Below are 19,281 nucleotides of genomic sequence, written 5' to 3'. Positions count from 1 at the left end.
GGGGTGAGCCAGCCAGACCCCCCGAGGCGACAAGGCCACGAGTCCTGTCCCGGATGTCGCTCCCTGGCTGGGCTGCCCTGGGAGGGAACGCGAGCCGCCGTCCCAAGTCAGCACATGGCTCGCAGCTCAGCTGCCCACGCAGGGCAAGGCCCGTGGCCACTCCCTTCTTCCCCGTCAGGGCGATCCACCACGGGGTCCCTGCGGCTGGGGAGCTCTGATGGCCCCGATGTCTTCTTCCACCACAACCGACCCAGGCGCTGTGTCCTAGGCAGGGTCCTAGCCGGACCCTGGCCACGGGCCAGCGTCTGACCACAGCATGAGGAAGGTAAGAGGAGGGGCTGGCCCCGAGGCCCCTTCACCGCGACCCACCGGCCCGGTGGTTGTCCCCCACCTGCCCCCTCAGCCTCCACCCCCAGCATCCTCCTGCCCCAGCCTGGACCTGCTTGTGCCTCACGGAGGTCACCTGCCTCCTACATGCGATCTGTCCCTCCAGCCGGAGAGCCCCCTCGGACCGGCGTGCCTGGACAGACACAGACCATCTGCCACCAAGGTCTCCCGGGTGAACGTCTGACGGAACAAGGAGGCGGACGGGGAGCCCCGAGGGAAGGAGGCTGTCAGTCCCCGAGGCTCTGAGGGACGCAGGAGCTGGGGCCTGTGGGGGCATCAGACGATGGGGGGGCCTGGACCTCACTGCAGGTGGACGGGGGGACAGGAGCCAGCAGAGAAAGGAGCGCGTCGGCCGCTTCTCCGGCCCGCCCCTTCCCACCAGCGCGGCCTACGCCTGGGGCACGGGAAAGGCAGGGGGCCCACCCCCCACGGGAGAGCATGTCAAACCCCCCCAGAGTGGTTTTTATTTGAGTCTGTGCAACACTGGTGTGTGCACAAAGACAAGTCGCGGCTGCAAGCCGAGTGTAGACCACACCTGGACTTCCCTTTTTTCTTGGTCCTAACCCGGCTCCCAGGGCTGGGGCCTGTGTCCTGCTGCCCGCTCAGAGGAGGCCGCGTGAGCACGAGCGGGGACTCACAGGCATGCTGACTTGGAGTGGGGGGCGGGGAGCAGGGCTCTGCTCTCAGCTGAGGCTGCGTCGGCGGGGGGCCTCCCCTCCCCCAGGGCTGCCCCACAGACCCCAGCCATCCTGGATCAAGAGGGGAAGGTGGGCGCCTCGGCCAGCGGGCGGGCCATGCTCTGGATGGCCCACTGCAGGATTCCGTCGAAGGTGTGCTGCAAGACAGCAGAGCGGGGAATCGGGGACCGAGCACAGCCCACAGACAACTGTGCACAGCCTGGCCGCCAGGGTCACCAGGCATTCTGAGCACTCTGACCCTCCCATTCAGAGGTAGGGAAACCGAGGCCCAAGACACCACAAGACGTGCCAGGCGGGGATGGACTCCTCACCCAGTGCTCCGTCAGAGCATCCCGTAAGCACGGGGCGAGGCCGCCGCGGCTGTTCTGCCCCTTCTTCCGGGGGCTCTCTCCCTCCCCGCGCTCAGGGGCCCGGTCTCTGGCAGCTGCCCCTGCCAGAGCTACAGGGCCTGGGGTCCCCACCAAAGACACCTGAACTGTGTGGGACCCTCCTGTGCCCAGCCCACCGCACAGGGCAGGGCCCCTTGGCCCGAGAAGGACACATGTTGGCCCCCTGGCTCTGGGGATGGCTGGAGGAGTCTGACCCCTGCCAAAAGAAGGCGGAGCCCCTAGAAGCCCCATTTTCTTCCCAGTGACTGAAGCTGCTCATCCTTGGGGGCAGAGACCTGGGTTGATGGAGCCGTGAGAGGTCCACTGAGAGGTTACGGGGTGCCCGACCCACCCCCGGAGGACAGCAGGATTCAGCAGTGCTGGAGTGAGGTTCTGCAGTCCCCGGACCCCAGGGTCTAGGACCCCCAGACAGGGCTGGAGGTGGGAAGGGCTCAGGGCCCCCTGTGGGCTCCTGCATGTGCGGGGAGGGGCCTGCATGGGCCTGCTGTGATGCTTGGGAGCCCCCGAGAAGGGGGCTGTCCCAGCTGCTAGGGAGGCTTGGGTGCTGGCTGCTTTAGGGACCAGTGGGTGACATGTTACCTCGCTTAGGAGGGATTCCAGGTCGTCCCTGTGCAGAACCGGCTCGTGACCAGCAGAACTGTCCCCTGCCTGCAACCCAGGAAAGGAAGGTCAGCCCAGCTCCCGCACCCTTGCTAGGGACCGCCAGAATGAAGCAGAACTCCCTGCTGAGGCAACCAGGGTGGTGGTGGGGAGGGAGGCAGAGGCCCATGCCAGGGCAGGGGGCCGCTGCCCCAGACAGGGCCCTGGGATCTGAATTCTAGCACCTGGCTCCTCCCAGGCTGCTGGGCACGGGCAAGGTGGGCACAAGCGAGCTCCCGGCTGCGGGCCAGCTCCTGGTCCCCCTGGAAGCTGGTTCCCCGAGACCCCCAGGGCCTGCCTGCCTGCCTCTCCACCTGCTACGTGCAGCCTTCTGGGGAAAGCCAGGCCCTTAGAGAACCAGCTAGCAGGGAACCCGTCATGGATGGGGAAACTGAGGCCCAGAGAGGAAAGTGCCTGGTGCTATCTATGCCAGCCATTCAACCATCCAACAAACACTGCCAAAGCCCATGGTGCCCCTGGCTAAGGGGCCAGGCCAGGGAAGGAACCACACAGGAGACCCGCCAGCTCCTGGCTCAAAATCACCAAGTCAAAGCTCATCAACACCAGTCCTGGGAGGCAGCACCAGCCCGAGGGCGGGAGGGGGGAGCACAACCTCCGGGGCGGGTCTGCGGGGGGCGGGGCTGGGGAAAAAGGTCCGGGGCCACACCCACATTCTTGGGACTGCGCCCGGGGAAGGTGGGGCTGCGGGAGGGGCTAAGGGGGCGGGGATGGCTACTCTCCAAGGTCATTACATTTTACATCTCAAAGACGAGATCTTCTAAAAAGCAAAGATCCCAGGTGTCCAAGAGGAAGATCTTCTTTCGGGAAGGACCCTCGGGTTGGGGCGGGCACGGTGCAGACGGGTGGGGACAAGCCCTCCAGGCCCACCCGCGAAGTGCGCGGGCAGGTGCGGGCGGGGCTGTGAGGCTGTGCGGGAGTCCGCTCGTGGGCACGGCCTCGGCCCCCCAGTTCCTAGGCTGGCCTGTTACCCACACAGCGTGTCCGGGGAGTACTGTTGGGAAGGAGGATGGGCCTCGGATGGGGGTGGGACTTCTGGCATCCCCCAGGGCCCTCAGAGGTTGTCCTGGGGTCAGGGACACGTCAGGAAGCCCCTGCACACAGAACTCCCAGCCCTCGGGCTCCCGGGACCAGCGCTGCTCAGCAGGAAGGCAGACTGACGACCACGGAGAGCTCTCCCGGCTGCGGCGGGGCGGGGGGGCGGGGGGGGGCGGGTTGCAGGGGTCCCGGGGCGGGGGCGCCCGGAGGAGCCGGAGGACTAGGAGCCCCGCACAGCCGGGTCACACGGGGCAGCCCAGTGGGCTTGCTCTTCCCAGGTGTGGGGCCTCCGTGCTGCTCCCGCCTCGCCGCACCCACCGGGGCTACGTGCGCCCCAGGGACCGGGAGAGGGGGACTTGGGGCTGGGCTCGGTCACCGTGAAACGGGCATCCAACCGCCAACTCCTACGGCTGTTGCTTAGTGGGTGTCTCTTTCAAACCGATGCTAAGTTACCCCAAAGGGGCCCGTTTGAACAACTGTACGGTGTGGAAACAACCAACGAAGGGTCCATTGTGCACACCCGGGGAAGGGGGCACCTGGGCAGTCCCTGGAGGTGTCCCGGCCACCCCAATCCCACCCCAATCCCGCGGGGTCGGGGCCTCCCCGGGTAGCACTGACCTTGGCAGGCCCTAGCAAAGCGCGGGCGGGGTTCGGGGCAGTCGCCCCCTCCTCGGGGGCCGGGGCTGCGTCCCCGGAGCAGGATCGGCAGCGCGGGACGGCCCTGCGCACAGCGGACGAGGGTGTCGGGGGCGCCGCGGCCAGCGGTGTCCCTCCCCGGCCCGGTGCCCCAGCCACCGTCGCACTCACCCTGGCCGCGCGACGGCCCCGGGGAAGTGGCAGCGCCAGTGGAAGGCGGCGGCGCAGTGCGCGCACCGCAGCGCGTCCGATCCGTCCCCGCACACGCCGCACCGCGCGCCCGCGGGGCCCTGGAGGGGAGCAGCGCGGTGACCGGAGAACAGGGGTTCACGCACGGCCACGCCCTCTGCCCCGCCCCTGGGAGCTCGGGACACCGGGCACCCTCGGACTGCAGCCGGGAGAGACCTCCTCTGCCGTGGTGGGCCCGGACCCCTTTTTAGGGCTGGTCAAGGGGACCCCAGGACTGCACCCCCAGAGGAGGCGGGAGGGTGTGGGGGACTGGGACTCCCCAACATGGGGGGCCATCCCCCTTATCGTGGTACCTGGGGGTAGGGGTCTCAGGATCAGGGACAGAATCTCACTCCCGCTGGGGTCCCTCCGGAAGCTTCCTTCCCCGCCCAGCTCTGGGGGCGCTTCTCCATCACCCAGCCCCCGGCCGCCCTCTCCACGGCCAGTCTGGAGGCTCTTGGCAAAGGCCTCCCTTAGCCCTGACCCTGACCACCCCCCGCCCCGACGACGACCCCCTCTTCCTCAGCGTGTCAGAGCTCCATGTGGGGGCCTGCAGCCCCTGAGCCCCCATCAGACAGCCACCCGACCCCAGCACCCCCTCACCTGCTGCCCCTCAGGGCCCACACACAGTAGGGGGCGCAGGGCTGAGGGGTCCAGCACCGGCAAGGGGGCGGCCGAAGGTGGGGCCGGCAGGTGCTTGTAGGGGACGGCGGTGTCGACCCCGACCAGGGTCTCCCTGGACAGTCCCTTCGCCTCTTCTCCTGTCAGCCTCAGTCCCAGAAGGACCTGGAACCGGAGGGTCAGGGCTTGGAGAGGCCACAGGGGGACTGGCACAGGCCACCCAGGGAGTCAGTGATCCCCGGACCCGGGGAGCCCAGGGGAGCCCAGGGGAGCTGGTGTCGGGGAACCCCGCCCTGGGTGGGAAAGGTTTGGGTCCCGTCGCTCAGCAAGGTCCTTGTGCCCCCATCTGAGGCGGGGTGTCTGCGGCCCCCGCGGGCTGTGTTCTATCACCCGCGTCTCGGCTGCAGCCGGATGCTCGGAACGTTCTGAGATAATGTTCTCAGTAGCCGAAGGGTATCCCTGTGCTGGACCGACAGAGCTGAGGCCAGAGAAATGGGGCCACTGGAAGGGCCACTTCCCAGTGTGGAAAGCCGAGCCGGTGAGGTGAGGCCAGGCCGGGGCGGGGAGCGCACAGCTGCATGGCTGGGGCCGGCCCGACCTGCAGGGGTGGCCAGCAGGCTGGACAGAGGGCCCTGGAAGGGGCCTGCACGTACTGGGGGCTCCGCGGGCGGCTCCGCGGGCGGGGGCTCCTCGGCCCGGGGCAGGTCCGGCGGGGCTCTTGCCTGCAGGCATCTGGAACACCTCCACGTCCCGCTGCTCCCGTGGCCACCAGCCAGGGGCGTGCAAGGAAAGCAGAAGGGACAGTGGACTCCCAGCGCGCAGGGCAGGGGAGGCCTGAAGTTCCCTCCAAGTCACCCCTCTCCCTCTTCAGGTGGGGAAACGGAGGCCCAGGCAGGCCGGTGGGCAAAGCCACGCTGGAGGCGCTGGCCCGGCCAGTCTGCGGGAGAGCCCGGGACACTGGGGAGGTTACCCCTGCTGGGGGGGCCCTCGCTAGCCTTGTCGCTGTCCTGTCTGAGAGCGTCTCTGCCGAGCCCCGAGAATCCGGGACTCCTGCTAACCTAGAGTGGCCTGGGCGTGCCTCTCATGGGCCCCGCGTCAGTGGGACCTCTCTGACCCGGGGTGTTTATAGCCCCTGGACCCACGTTTCCACAAGCGGGTGGTGCCCAGCAGAAGGGGACGTGCTCAAGGGCAGGAAGGCAGACCGCAGCCCCGCCCCAACACTCTCGTTCTGGTGACAAGCATCTGGGGCAGAGACAAGCCACCTGGTCAGGGTCACTCAGGGGGCTGGGCCAGGATAGAAGATGGTCCCACCCCGGCTCTTCCCCTCCTGCTGTGGGAGCTGGCAGGAGAGGCTAGGGCTGGGAGTGTCGGGGGCAGGGAGAGCCAGGAGGCAGACTCCGGACGGGTACCCTGCTGCGATGGGCAAACCCGGCCTGACTTTGAAGACGACCTTGCTTGGAGAGGGGGGGCCCGGCGGCCTGGGGGAGTTTGGGCTGGGGGTGTGCAGTGAGATGGGACAGGATAGCCCTTTGTCTTTCTTCTGTGCCCTCTGGGCCCCCCTCCTGGCCAGGCTTGGGGGGTGATGGGGGAGCCATGTGGGCACACGGGGAGGTGGGGAGGGAGGACCCAGGCCCCAGCCTCACTGTCCAGGGATGTGAACGAAGGCCTCCCTCCCAGCCACGGAACGGACCCACGGAGGACCCAGCCTCCTGCCCAGGGTCAGGGTCCGCTGGGTAGAAGAGGCCACGGAGGCAGGCGGGGGCAGCCTGGGTGGCCAGCGTGCTGGGCTCACCTGGGAATGTCCCGGAGCGGCGGGGACAGGCAGGCCAGGTGGAAGGCCCGGGGGCAGCCGTCGCAGCAGATGAGCTCCCCCCCGTCCCGGCACACGGCACACTCGTCCTCGTTCTTCTGACGCGGGCGAGACACACGCAGCCTCTGGGAGATCCCGGGGTGGCGGGCGCCCTCCCGGGGAGCCCCTCAGAGCAGCTCCACTGCTGCGTCCCCTGCCTGCTCCCTGCGGGCCCTCAATGTCCCCACCTCGCAGCCCTGCCCAAATGGTGCCACAGTCCCCTCCGCGGGGTCACCTCCTCCAGAAGCCCACCAGACCAGGCAGCCTGGCCCAGCGAGGAGCACACTCGTTGTCGTAACCAGCCCCCCCCCGCCCCCGCCCTGCCCCCGGCCACTGCCTTCCGGGGAGCCCTGGGAGGCCGGCTGGGATCCCGCCCTTCCTGAGGCTTGGGGCCCAGCACCCCGCCCGGTGTGGGCGGGGGCTGCCAGAGCCGTGACCTTGCCTGGGAGCCCAAGGACAGGAACTGATGCTCCGCTTCCTGACCCCCACCCACTGGCCCGCTGGGAGACAAGGGACAGCGGGTGCCTAGACCCGTCAAAGCCCGGTAGGACTCGCTTTCCCTGACTTACTTGGAATTTTACGGTTGTGTGTTACCAGAAAGCGTAGTGTTAAGGGAAAGCCAGGCCTCTGTCCTCCCCCCCACGGGAGCGCCCCGGGCGCGGGACAGAAGGCGATGGAGGCGCGTCCCACCCCCTCCCCCCGTGGGCGGCGCATTACCTGGTGGGGCTGGGGCTCGCTGGGGAGGGCGGGAGCCGCCAGTGCCCTGCCCTGCTGGCCGGCTCTCGGCTCGCCTCCGCCCTGCTGAGGGAGGGGAGGGTCACCACCGGAGGAGCCCCGCCCCCCCGCAGGCCCCGCCCCAGCTGAGCTCGGGTGCAGAGCGCGGTGCTTACGGGGGCAGAAGCCTGGGGCCCCTTGGCCCGGACCAGGGTCTTCAGGCCGCTGCCCCGCGTCTTGCTCTTCCCCCCGCTGGGGTCTTCGAACTTGCTGGGAGTGTAGAACTCCCCCCCGACCTGGATGCACTTCTTGCCTCCACCTGGGAGGAGAGTCCGGCTGGACGGTGCTCGGCGGCCCCGGGACCGGGCACCGGAGCAGGCTCTCGGCCCGGCCGCTGGCTCCCGCCACGCCCCCGCCCCGCTCAGCCCCGCTCCGCTCGGGACCAGGCTCCCGAGGGACACTGGGGACACTGGGTCCGATGACAGGTGCCCCCAAGAGCGGAGAGGACACAGGCACAAGGAGGAGACCCTGTGGCTTGGCGGCAGACAGCCGGGCGGAGGCCTGCCGGCATCCCGGGGGAGGGAGCTGCGAGGCGGGAAAGTTTTCTGGAGCCTTCGGAGGGAGCAACGCCCTGCGACACCTTGATCTGGGGAGTCTGTTGTTCGAAGCTGCCCGCTTTGTTGGCCGTTGGTCATAACTGCCATGGGGAGCTCCTGCAGGGTCCTCGGGGCCCTCCCTGGGACCCTCCCTGGCTCCAGGGGCCAGCTGGCCCTCACTGTCCTCAGCATCCCCACGGGCAGCTGCCGAGCTCAGAGGGAGGGAAGGGAGGTGGGGGGGCGCACAGGTGTTCAGGCTGTCCTGGGGAGGGGTGAGTCCAAGACCCTGAGGGGCCCGTCTGAATGCGCAGAACTGACCCAGGCTGTGGCCCTGGACCGCGGGCCCCCCAGAAGTCCAGGGCCCCGCACCCCCGAGGGGAGCCCTCGGTGCCCGTGCCCCCTCCAGAGGTAGCAGAGTCATGGTCCCGCCAGCGCTGGGGCCGCGAGGTGCTCAGGGTGGTCGGGGGCCCGGGGGCCTGCGTCCCTCCGGCAGGTGAGCCGTCTACCTGACTCGAACACCTGCTGGATGAGGATCCCCTCCACCGCCCCACAGGCTCCTGGGACGTCCCCCGACGACACCGTCACGGCCCTCTGGACCGAAGTGGCCATGGTCTGAATTCCTGAGAAGAGGAGAGGCAGCTGGGGGGTCACCCGTGGCAAGGAGAGCCCCTGGACGCCGCCTTCCTGCAGGCGGCGGCGGGGAGGGGGCCAAGAGGGGCCTGGGCTGTGGAACCCGTCTTTCCTTCTGCCCAGGGCGGGCGCGGGAGGGGGCCCAGCCCCTGGACGCAGACAGACAGACAGACAGCCCGTGAGTAACTGTACAGAGAACCCGTGGTGGTGTGTGTGTGTGTGTGTGTGTGTGTGTGAACTCACTCCAGGCAGGGATGAACACGGACCCAGCGCCTGGCCCTGGGCTGCTGGGAGGAGACCAAGTTCGGGGGCAGCCTGCAGGTCAGGTGACCACAGAAGGTCTCTGAGGTCCCCCGGGCTGGGGCAAAGAGGGGACAGAGAGGGGCCAGGCTTCATCCAGCAGACGGACAAGCAGGACACTCTGGAGGAAGCGTGGTTTGGGCTGACCCTGAAGGACGGGGACACGGGGCCAGCCACATGTGGGGTGATCGGAGACGCCAGGACAGGCCCTCCGAGGGCAGCACCCCACTTCGGCCCCTGATCCCCTGACCGCGGCCGCAGGGCACGGGGTGGCAGGGCGTCTGGCTCACCAGTTCCCGGCGGGAGGCGCTGTGGCTCCGCGCTGCTCTCGGGCTTCTTGGACGGCTTGGCCTTCGCCTGGGAGCCTGCAGGGGGCGCAGCAGCCCGACCCTCATCTCCCTGCGGGGGCCAAGGTGGGGCCTCCCCAACTCGCTGGGGTCCCCTTGCTTTACTGAGCTCTGGTGTCCACATCCTGCCCACTTCCCAGGGTCCCGGGACAAGGGACGGCTAGGCTCACCCTCTAGGTATCCAGAGGGGACCAGTGCAGCCCCTGCCGAACAGGCTCCAGGCCAGGCGGTGGGGAAAGGGGTGTGGTCAGGGGTGAGGCGCTCCCCAGGGCAGTCTGTGCCCGACTAGCTCCTCAACTAGGCACCTGGGCTGGAGGTCCCCCGTGGAGACGATGCCACAGGCAGGGCGACTCTTGGCTCCTCCGGGGCCTTCCTCTTGGTGGGGGGTCTGGGCAGCAGCACTGGGGCCTTGGGGCCCGTCGGGGGCTTCCTCGCCTTCCGGGGCTGGGTGAGGTCCACATCTGCAGGGTGCGAGGGGGGCCGAGCCTCAAGACCGGAGCCCCCCCCCGTGGCAAGGAGGGCAAGACCCCGGCCCTTCGGCACGCAGAGCCCAGGACGGTCCTGGGTGATGTCCAGGGGCTCCCTAACCACGCCCGGCCCTCCCTCCTCAGTCCAGCTGGAGTGACTCCAGCCGCCGCAGGCCCCCAGTGAGGGGGGCCGAGCCCCGTGGGACCCCCGCGCCCCCACAGTGCCCTCCCCACCTTTGGGGAAGCCGTCTAAGATGGGCTGTAGCCGGGCGTATCTCTCCAGGTTGTAGTCCTTAAAGAGAACCCTCCAGAAGTCCAGGATGGCAGCTGCGTCCTGGGTCAGGAGCCACGAGAGGAGCGCGTGGAAGGCCTGTGGGCAGCCTTCCTTCTCCTTCAGGCGCAGAGTCTCCTGAAGCAAGGCGGGGAGTGGGAGGCCCTGCCGCCTGCCTCCCCAGTTCCCCTACTTCCTGCCACCCTCCCGGAGGGTGCTGCAGGAGACGTGGGCGCCGTGTCCATGCCCCTGGGTTGAGGTGGGCGTGGGCGAGGGCATGCCCGAGGGCGCTGGGGGCGAGGGAGGCCGGCCTGGGACTCGGGGACCACAGCCCTGGCTTGGAGGGCAGCTTCAGGAGGGCCGGGAGGGGGCATCGGGAGGACAGGAGCTTGTCCTGGAGGCCAGGCCCCTGACCTGTGATCACACCAGCAGCCCCCGTCCCAACCTTCTGACCCCCACTCGTGGGGGGCCAGTGAGGTCCATCTGAAGCTCACCCTCCCAGACATTGGCCCTGGCTCGACGGCAGGGCTTGGGGAGACCGGGGGGTGCCGGGAGTCTGGGTTGGGGCCCACCTGGAACTTGTCCTCAGGGACCACGTCGTGGTCGGCCAGCGCGTGCAGCAGCGGGAAGGCGCTGTCCACGGCCACGGCGATCTCTGTGCGGTGCAGCCTCAGGAGACGGCGCAGCACAGCGTCCCCACCTGCCCGGGCCTCGCCCGCCGTCGTGGGTTCTGGGGGCATGGGACTCGGGGCCCCCTCTCCCCGCCTGGGGTCCCGCGGCCTTGGGGCGCCACTGGCCTTGGGGAGTGGCTGGGCCATCTCTGCCTCCTGGCCCTCGCGCGGCCCCTGTCCAGGGACACAGCTGGGCGGGCACCCGTGGAGGGCTGAGCCCAGCCAGCACCCCGTCTCTGTTATAGCAGACTCTCCCCAAAAAGAGCAAAGGCTGTTTCCCCAGAGCCAATCAGGGCCAGAGGGCGGAGCCAGAAAGGAAAATTCTGTGTGATCCAGTGAGGACCAGGCCCCAGGCCGCCCAGCTCCACACCTGCCAGAAGGCTGTTGGCATCCCTCCCCTTGGTAAAGGAGGCTTCTGGGCTGGGGCCGACCCCTCGGTGAGAGGGCTGGGAGGCAGCCAGCCCAGGCACCCTCCACCTCACCCAAGGCGCACGGGCCACTCCGCCCGGGACCACGGGGCTGACTGGGGCAGGGTCCCCCGTGGGGAGCGGGCATTACCACCTCCATTGCTCAGGGCCTGGGCCTGGGCCGTGGGAGGGTCAGATGGAGGAGTGGCTGTCGGGTGGAGGACTGAGTGCCTGCCGGTGGGCGCAGCACCGGGCATTGCCTACAGGCTGTGTGGCGCCGGCCCCGTGGCTTTCCCTCTCGGAGACCCATCTTCCACGGGAGCACACGCCCCCGGGGGACCCACTGCACCCTACCCGCCCCTTCCCGCAGGTGTGCTCCGAAAAAGCTCGGAGAAGGCAGCTGGCGCGGCGGACCGACGCCCCGAGCGTGGGCCCCTGCCCTTGTCCTGCTCACGGCCCAGTGGAGGGACGCCCCAGGAGCCTTTCCAGGGCCGGCGACGGAGGCTGGAGGATGGTGCCGGGAATCGGGGAGGCCGTCCTGGGGGGCTGTAGCAGGCGGGGGACCCGCATCCCAGGCTATGATGGGTGCTGCCAGATCACGGGACCCAGCGTGGCCTAGGGCAGAGGCACAAGGGCCACAGACGAAAGGCACGTCCAGGCGGCCGGGCTTCAGAGCCACGGGAGGTCTTTTGGAAGAAGAACCTGGACAGTCTTGGATGGGCTGGTGGTCAGTGTGGGGCGGGAGGACCCAGGAAGCCCGGAGTCAGGGCAGGGCTGCGCTGGGAGGAGGGGCCGCCCACAAAGGGAGGGGCCCAGGCAGATTCCGTGGGGGTGTCGCCAAGATTCACGAGGTCGCTATGTTCTCTACTGTGGTGGGAGTTCTGGGGGCGCTGCTGAGGGCCTCCTCCTGCCACGGGAGGCCTGTGTGGGTTTGTCCCCCTCCCTGGGCTTGGGTCCCTCGGATTGCTGCCCGATGGGTGTTCTGGGGTGTTCGGGAACAAGCCTGGGCTCGGGCTATGGGGGTTGTCACCCAGAGAGCTGGGACCTGTTGTCACCCAGAGAGCTGGACCTCGAGAGCAATGAGGATCAGAGCAGACAGGGCCGGCTGTGGAATGTTCTGGGGCCTCCCGCCTGGGAGCAGAGCCCTCGCGCCGCCGGCTTCCAGCTGCGAGCCCAGCAGCTGCAGTGCTGTGGGCGGTGGCCGCGGACGGTGGGGCTTGGGGCGGTCCCAGCCTGTCCTGCCTTGTGCCATCACAGATGCCCAGAGGGTACACCCCAGGCTCCCACCGACGCCAGCCCGGCTGCCCTCTCAGAGAAGCACGCTCGCCCCACCCCTGGCCGGGCCGCTCTGCCGCGGGATCACTGTGACCTCTGAAAGAAAACAGAAGTCGCAGTCACTGCTGACCGTAGCATCTGCTGGAGCAGCCGCGTCCCCGCTCACAGGGGTCCGGTCTCAGGGAGCCGAGCACTTCGTGTCCCATCTGAGGGCACCTGCCGGGCCAGCAAGCTGCAGGGATCCCACAGAGAGGCTCCAGGGGTGCTGAGGAGCCATGCTGGTGGCGTTAGGGTGCCCGCAGCCACTCCCCTGGCAGCTCAGGGTCCCCCTACGTCGGGCCAAGCTGCCCTGCAATGTCACTCGGACAGCCGGCCGAGTTTTCCCCCAGCAGCCGACTCATCAAGGGACACTTTAACCACAAGACAACGGTCCAGGGGATAAAAATAGCCAAAAGGATTGAGTCTTCGCTTTTCTCGAGCTGTGAAAGCCTTGTGGGTGCACCTGGGTCAGCAGCCGGCCTGGCCTACAGGTGCCGCCCAGCTTCTCGCCAACAGATCTGCGAGGCTTCTTGGAGAATCTTGGACTTTCCACCCCGTGGGGGTTTCCCTGGCAGCCCCCTCCTGCAGGGTCTGCTGGGGGCGGCCTACGAGACCCAGAGAGGAGCCAGGGCAAGGCCCCCCCCCCCCCCGCCGTCAGCTGCCCCTGGCTGTCGGAGAGCTGGGCCTTACTCAGGTCCCCCTCGAGGCGCAGGGCACAGAGACCCGCCGGCCTCTCGGCCGGCCGTCTCCAAGCCTCTGTCCCCACCTGGGCGGGATCTCTTCCTCAGGCGCGGTCATGTTACACAGCAGACGCGTCCGGCCCACCGCGCCCCGGGCCCTGTTCTGAGTACTTCGCAATTACACTTTGCCCCGCTGGGCCGGCGTTGATGACCCCATTCTACAGATGAGGAGACTGAGGCCCAAGGAGGCTGTGAGTAAAAGGCCTTGGATGGACGGTGTCCGGGTCCACGCTCTCAGCACACAGGACACTGCTCACAGGCCCAGGCCGTGTCAGCTCAAAGAGAGGGAAATGCTTCCTATGTGATGTGCCCAGAGATCAGGGCAGGGTCGGGCAGAGACCGGAGGGGGCCGCTCCTCGGCTGCTCGGCTCTGCTCCCTCAAAGAAGCCTGGACTCGGTGACCTTCTGTGTCGCCGCAGATGGAGGCTTCAGAATGTGTGGCTCCCGGGAGGGGCTGCGCTCCCAGGGGTAAGAAGGTAGAGACCGCTTCAGGGCACTTGGGCCTCAGCTCGGGGAACAGGGCAGGAGGGGACTTCCCACCTGGGAGGGCATCCGGGGAGGCTCAGGCTCCTGGTGACACTTTGCCAGGACCTTAACATCCTGTCGGCCACCAGCGAGCTGCGTGACCCTGTCTGAGCCTCCGTTGGCCGGTGAAAGATGCTCAACATTACTAATTCTTAGAGAAATGCAAAGGAAAACCAAATGAGAGGCCACCTCGCACCCACCAGGATGGCTATTATCCCAAACTAGAAAGTAGTATGTTGGCGAAAATATGGAGAAATTGGAACACTCATACGTTGTCGGGGGAATGCAAATGGTGCACCCACTGAGAAAAAATGGCGGCTCCCCAGTAATTTCCTTCGTAAGTTAAGGTCTTCTTTTTTTTAAGACTTTATTTTTAGGTCATCTCCACACCCAACGTGGGGCTCAAACCCACAAACCCAGGATCAAGAGTCACAAGCTCCCCCGACTGAGTCGGCCAGGTACCTCGATATGCTGAATTCTTCGGTGAGAATTGCTGTTCCAGTCCCAGCTGCGCCCCCAAAGGAACTGGAAGGAGGTGTGCAAAAGCCAGTGCAAAAATGTCCACGGCAGCACTATTCAACAGCGGTTATGGGGCGGGAACAACCCAGTTGTTCATCTATGGAGGAATGGACACATCAAACGTAGCCTAGCCACACGATGGAATTGTTCAACTGTGAAAAAGATGGGATACAGACCCTGCCGCAGTGCGGATGCGCCTCGAAAGCGTGATGCTCGCTGAAGTAAGCCAGACGTAAAAGGCCGCCTGCTACGCGGCTCCATTTATATGAAATTCCCAGAAGAGGCAAATCTGTAGAGACAGAAAACAGATCAGTGGCTTGTGGAGCTGGGGGGGGGGTGGTGGCAGCGAATGGGCATGGAATGTGCATGCGGGGTGACCAAAAAGTTCTGGAAATGGACAGGGATTGTTGCACACCATTACAGTGGACTGATTACTCCAGGATCTTGAACTTTCAAATGCTAAAACTTTTAAATTTTATGGTATGTTTATCTTACTATAAATAAAAACTCGGTCTAAAGATCAGGCAGATGTATTGGTGGGGAATCTATCTGTGGTTTCTCTGCTCTGTTCCATTGATCTGTGTGTCTGTCCATCCACCAGGACCACACAGTCTCGAATACCACAGCCAAAAAGTGAATTTTGAAACCCAGTAGGCCATCTCTATCTGCTCCCATTTTACTTTTCTTTTTCAAAATTGTCTCTGTTACTCTAGTTTCTTTGATTTTCCATATAAATTTAAAAAATATTCTATTTATAAAAAATCTTGCTAGGATTCTGATAGGAATTACAGTGAACCTTTGTATCAATTTGAGGGAAATTAACATCTTTATTATGTTGAGTGTTGCAATCCATGAACATGGTATGTCTCTCCATTTATTTAGACCTTCACCGATTTCTTCCATCAGGGTTTTGTGGTTTTCAGTCTGCGAGTCCTACACATGCTTTACTAGACTTGCACCTAAGCAGTTAATCTTTTGAGCAAGGGTAAATAGTTCTGTGATTCTACTTTTGATGTCCACGTGTTTGTGCATTGTTAGTGCATAGAAATACAAATGACTTTTTTTTTTTTTTTGCATGTTCATCTACATCCCACAGCATTGCTGAACTCCCTTTATTGGTTCTAGAAGTGCTTTAGAATCTTCGGGATTCTCTGCAAACACAGTCATGTCATCAGTAAACAGAAACAGTTTCGTCTCTTCCTTCCCAGTCTATACTGACTGTTAATTTCCTTGCGTTGCTTTATCGCACTGCCCAGACTTCCAGCACGATGTTGAATAGAAGTGATGAGAGTGGACACCCTTGCCTTGTTCCTGATCTCAGGGTGAACACATCCTCTTGCATATTAAATATAATGTTAGCTGCAGGTTTTTGGTAAGTTTTCTTTATCAACTTTCAGAGGCCTTTCCATTCTTATATTTATGAGAGGTTTTATTATGAACAGGTGTTGACTTTTTTCCAATGCTCTTTCTACACCAATGAATATGATCAAGTGATTTTTCTTCTTTAGTCTGTTGACACGGTAGGTTACATAGATTGATTTTTGAATATTGAACCAGTCTTGCATCCCTTGAATAAACTCCACTTGGTCATGGTGTATAATTATCTTCATAAATTGTCGAATTTGATTTGCTAATATTTTCTTAAGGATTTTCATGAGATACATTGGCCTGTAGTTTTTGGTTGGTTTGTTTTTGTTGTTTTTGCAATCTTTGTATGGTTTTGGTCTCAGAATTATATTAGCTTCATAAAATGAAGGCGAGTTCCCTCCTCTTTCATTTCCTGGAAGAGATTGTGTAGAAACAATGTTAATTATATTTTAAATGTTTGATAGAATTCCCCAGTGAAATCATCTGAGCCAGGAGAAATCTTTTTGGGGAGTTTTAAAATTAAGAATTCAATTTCCCTGGGGCCCCTGGGTGGCACAGTCTGTTAAGCATCCAACTCTTGGTTTCAACTGAGGTCCTAATGTCAGGATCTTGAGATCAAGTCCCACATCTGGCTCTGAGCTCAGCAAGGAGTCTGCTAAAATCCCTTCTCCCTCTCCCTCCACCCTCTCCCCCTCTTTCTCTCAAATAAGTAAATAAATCCTTTAATAAAATAAAATTAAGAATTCAATTCCCTAAATAGTCATAGTATATTCAAATTATCTACTTTATAGATTAATTGTGCCACTTTGTGTGTTTTCAAGGAATTGATCCATTTCAACTAAATCGTCAAATTTATGAGTGTAGAGTTGTTCATAGTTTTCCCTTATTATCTTTTTGATGTCCTCAAGGTCTGCAGTGATATCCCCTGTATCAGTTTCAATATTGGTAATTTTTGTTTTCTCTCTTTTTTTGTCAGTCTTGCTAGATAGGTATCGATTTTTCTTTTCTTTTTACTCTTTTTTTTTTTTTTGAAGATTTATTTATTTAAATTGAGAGTGAGAGTGAGAGCGAGAGAGAGAGACCCAGGACGGGGCAGAAGGAGAGCGGGATAGAACATCAAGCAGACTGTCTGCTGAACACAGAGGCTGGAACCCACCTCGGGTCTCAATCCCAGGACCTGGGATCATGACTTGATCTGAAACCAAGAGTTGGATATTCAACCAGCTGTGCTAACCCGGTGCCCGGATATGTGTTGATTTTTCAAAGATTTCTCAAAGAACCAGCTTGTATTGATATTCTCTATTATTTTTCTTTTCACTTGTGTTGATTTTTGCTCTTATTTTTATTATTCCTTTCCCCATACTTTTAGGAAAATACTTTTCCTTTTCCCAAAGCCCATTTTAGGCTTATTTTGCTCTTTTTCTTCTAGGTTCTTTTTCTAAATTAAATTTTATTTTATTTAAATGCAGTGACTTAGGGGGTGCCTGGGTGGTTCAGTTGGTTAGGTGACTGCCTTCGGCTCAGGTCATGACACTGGAATCCCAGGATTGAGTCCTGCATCAGGCTCCGTGCTTGGCAGGGAGTCTGCTTCTCCCTCGGAACCTACCCCTTCTCAGGCTCTCTCTCTCTCTCTCATTCTCTCTTTCTCTCAGATCAATAAAATCTTTTAAAAAATAAATTCAGTTAATGATCATGCAGTACGTAACTAGTCTCAGGGGTAGAGGTCAGTGATGCATCAGTAGCATACGACACCCAGTGCTAATTCCATCACGTGCCTCCTTAATGCCCATCCCCCAGTCACCCCATCCCCCCCCCTCCAGCAACCCTCAGTTCAGATTTTATGATTCAGAGTCTCTTATGGTTTGTCTCTCTCTGCTTTCATCTTGTTTTATTTTTCCCTCCCTCCCTCTATGATCCTCTGTTTTGTTTCTTAAATTCCACATATGAGTGAAACCATATGGTATTTGCCTTTCTCTGATTGACTTACTTCATTCAGCATAATACCCTCTAGTTCCATCCACATCATTGCAAATGGGAAGATTTCATCCTTTCTTATAGCTGAGTAATATTCCGTTGTGTAGATGAACCACAACTTCTTTATCCATTCATCAGTGGATGGACATCTGGGCTCTTTCCAGAGTTTGGCTACTGTGGACATTGCTGCTATAAATATTGGGGTGCAGGTATCCTTTTGGATCACTACATTTGTATCTTTGGAGTAAATATCTAGTAGTGTGATTGCAGGGTCATAGGGTAGCTCTATTTTCATCTTTTTGAGGAACCTCCATGCTGTTTTCCAGAGTGGCTGCACCAGCTTGCCTTCCCACCAACAGTGCAGGAAGGTTTCCCTTTCTCCGCATCCTCACCAGCATCTGTCGTTTCCTGACTGGTGTGAGGTGGGATCTCACTGTGGTTTTCATTTGTATTTCTCTGATGCTGAGTGATGTAGAGCACTTTTTCATGTGTCTGTTGGCTGTTTGTATGTCTTCTCTGGAGAAGTGTCTGTTCACATCTTTGCCCATTTCTTGACTGGATTATTTGTTCTTTGAGTGTTGAATTTGATACAAATTTTAGTATTATTTGTCCCATCTCTGTGAAAAGTTGTGATGGTTTTTTTTTTTTAAGAATTTATTTATTTATTTAGAGAGAGATAACAAGTAGACAGAGAGACAAGCAGAGAGAAAGAGGAGGAAGCAGGCTCCCTGCCGAACAGAGAGCCCGATGCGGGCTCCCAGGACCCTAAGATCATGACCTGAGCCGAAGGCAGAGGCTTAACCCACTGAGCCACCCAGGCGCCCCTGTGATGGTATTTTGATAGAAGTTGCATTGAATGTATAGATTGCTCCAGGTAGCATAGACATTTTAACAATATTTGGTCTTCTAATCCACGAGCAAGGAACTTTTTCCATTTTTTGTGTCTGCCTCAATGTTTTATGCATGTTCTATAGTTTTCTGAGTACAGATCATTTGCCTCTTTGGTTAGGTTTATTCCTAAGTATCTTAGGGGTTTTGATACAATTGTAAATGGGATCAATTTGTTAATTGCTCTTTCTTCTGTCTCATTGACAGTATATAGAATTGCAACTGGTTTCTGGGCATTGATTTTAAATTCTGCCACTTTGCTGAATTTCTGTATGGGTTCTAGCAATTTTGGGATGGAGTGTTTTGGGTTTTCCAGATAGAGAGTATCATGTCATCTGTGAAGAGCGAGAGTTTGACTTCTTCTTTGCTATTTGGATGACTTTTATTTCTTTTTGTTTTCTGATTGCTGAGGTTAGGACTTCCAGCACTGTGTTGAACAACAGTGGTGACAGTGCACATCCCTGCTGTGTTCCTGACCTTAGAGGGAAATCTCTCAGTTTTTCCCCATTGAGAATGATATTTGCTGTGGGTTTCTCATTTATGACTTTTATGATATTGAGACATGTTCCCTCTACCCCTACACTGTGAAGAGTTTTAAACAAGATAGGATGCTGTACTTTGACAAATGCTTTTTTCTGAATCTACTGAGAGTATCATATGGTTCTTGTCCTTTCTTTCCTTACTTTAGTGTATCACATTGATATGCAGAGTTTGAACCACCCTTGCAGCCCAGGAATAAATCCCACTTGGTTGTAGTGAATAATCCTTTTAATCTACTGTTGGATCCTGTTGGCTAGTATCTTGGTAAGAATTTTTGCATCCATGTTCATCAGGGTTATTCGTCTGTAATTCTCCTTTTTGGTAGGGTCTTTGTCTGGTTTTGAGATCAAATAATGTAGGCCCCCATAGAAAGAGTTTGGAAGTTTTCCTTCATTTTCTATTTTTTGAAACAGCTTCAGAAGAATAGGTATTAATTCTTCTTTAAATGTTTGCTAGAATTCCCCCCTGGGAAGGCTTTGGCCCTCAACTCTTGTTTGTTGGAAGATT

At 60.2% G+C, this 19,281-nt stretch overlaps 1 protein-coding gene across 1 annotated transcript; it reads right to left on the bottom strand.

The window, feature by feature from the left end:
- Positions 1 to 1,126: 1,126 nt before the first annotated feature.
- On the bottom strand, positions 1,127 to 11,066 carry AIRE (autoimmune regulator). Its single transcript, XM_059392473.1, has 12 exons — positions 10,401 to 11,066; positions 9,396 to 9,966; positions 8,320 to 9,108; positions 7,394 to 7,536; positions 7,221 to 7,301; positions 6,447 to 6,562; positions 5,308 to 5,407; positions 4,637 to 4,819; positions 3,977 to 4,095; positions 3,788 to 3,890; positions 2,054 to 2,122; positions 1,127 to 1,222 (listed from the first exon to the last, which is right to left on the bottom strand). The coding sequence occupies exons 1-12, from the start codon at positions 11,064 to 11,066 to the stop codon at positions 1,142 to 1,144; spliced, it is 3,021 nt and encodes a 1,006-aa protein (XP_059248456.1). The 3' UTR covers positions 1,127 to 1,141.
- Positions 11,067 to 19,281: the final 8,215 nt, after the last annotated feature.

This window comes from Mustela nigripes, chromosome 2 (assembly GCF_022355385.1).
Source record: "Mustela nigripes isolate SB6536 chromosome 2, MUSNIG.SB6536, whole genome shotgun sequence".
NCBI classification, from domain to species: domain Eukaryota; kingdom Metazoa; phylum Chordata; class Mammalia; order Carnivora; family Mustelidae; genus Mustela; species Mustela nigripes.
This window is presented reverse-complemented; position numbering and strand designations above follow the sequence as displayed.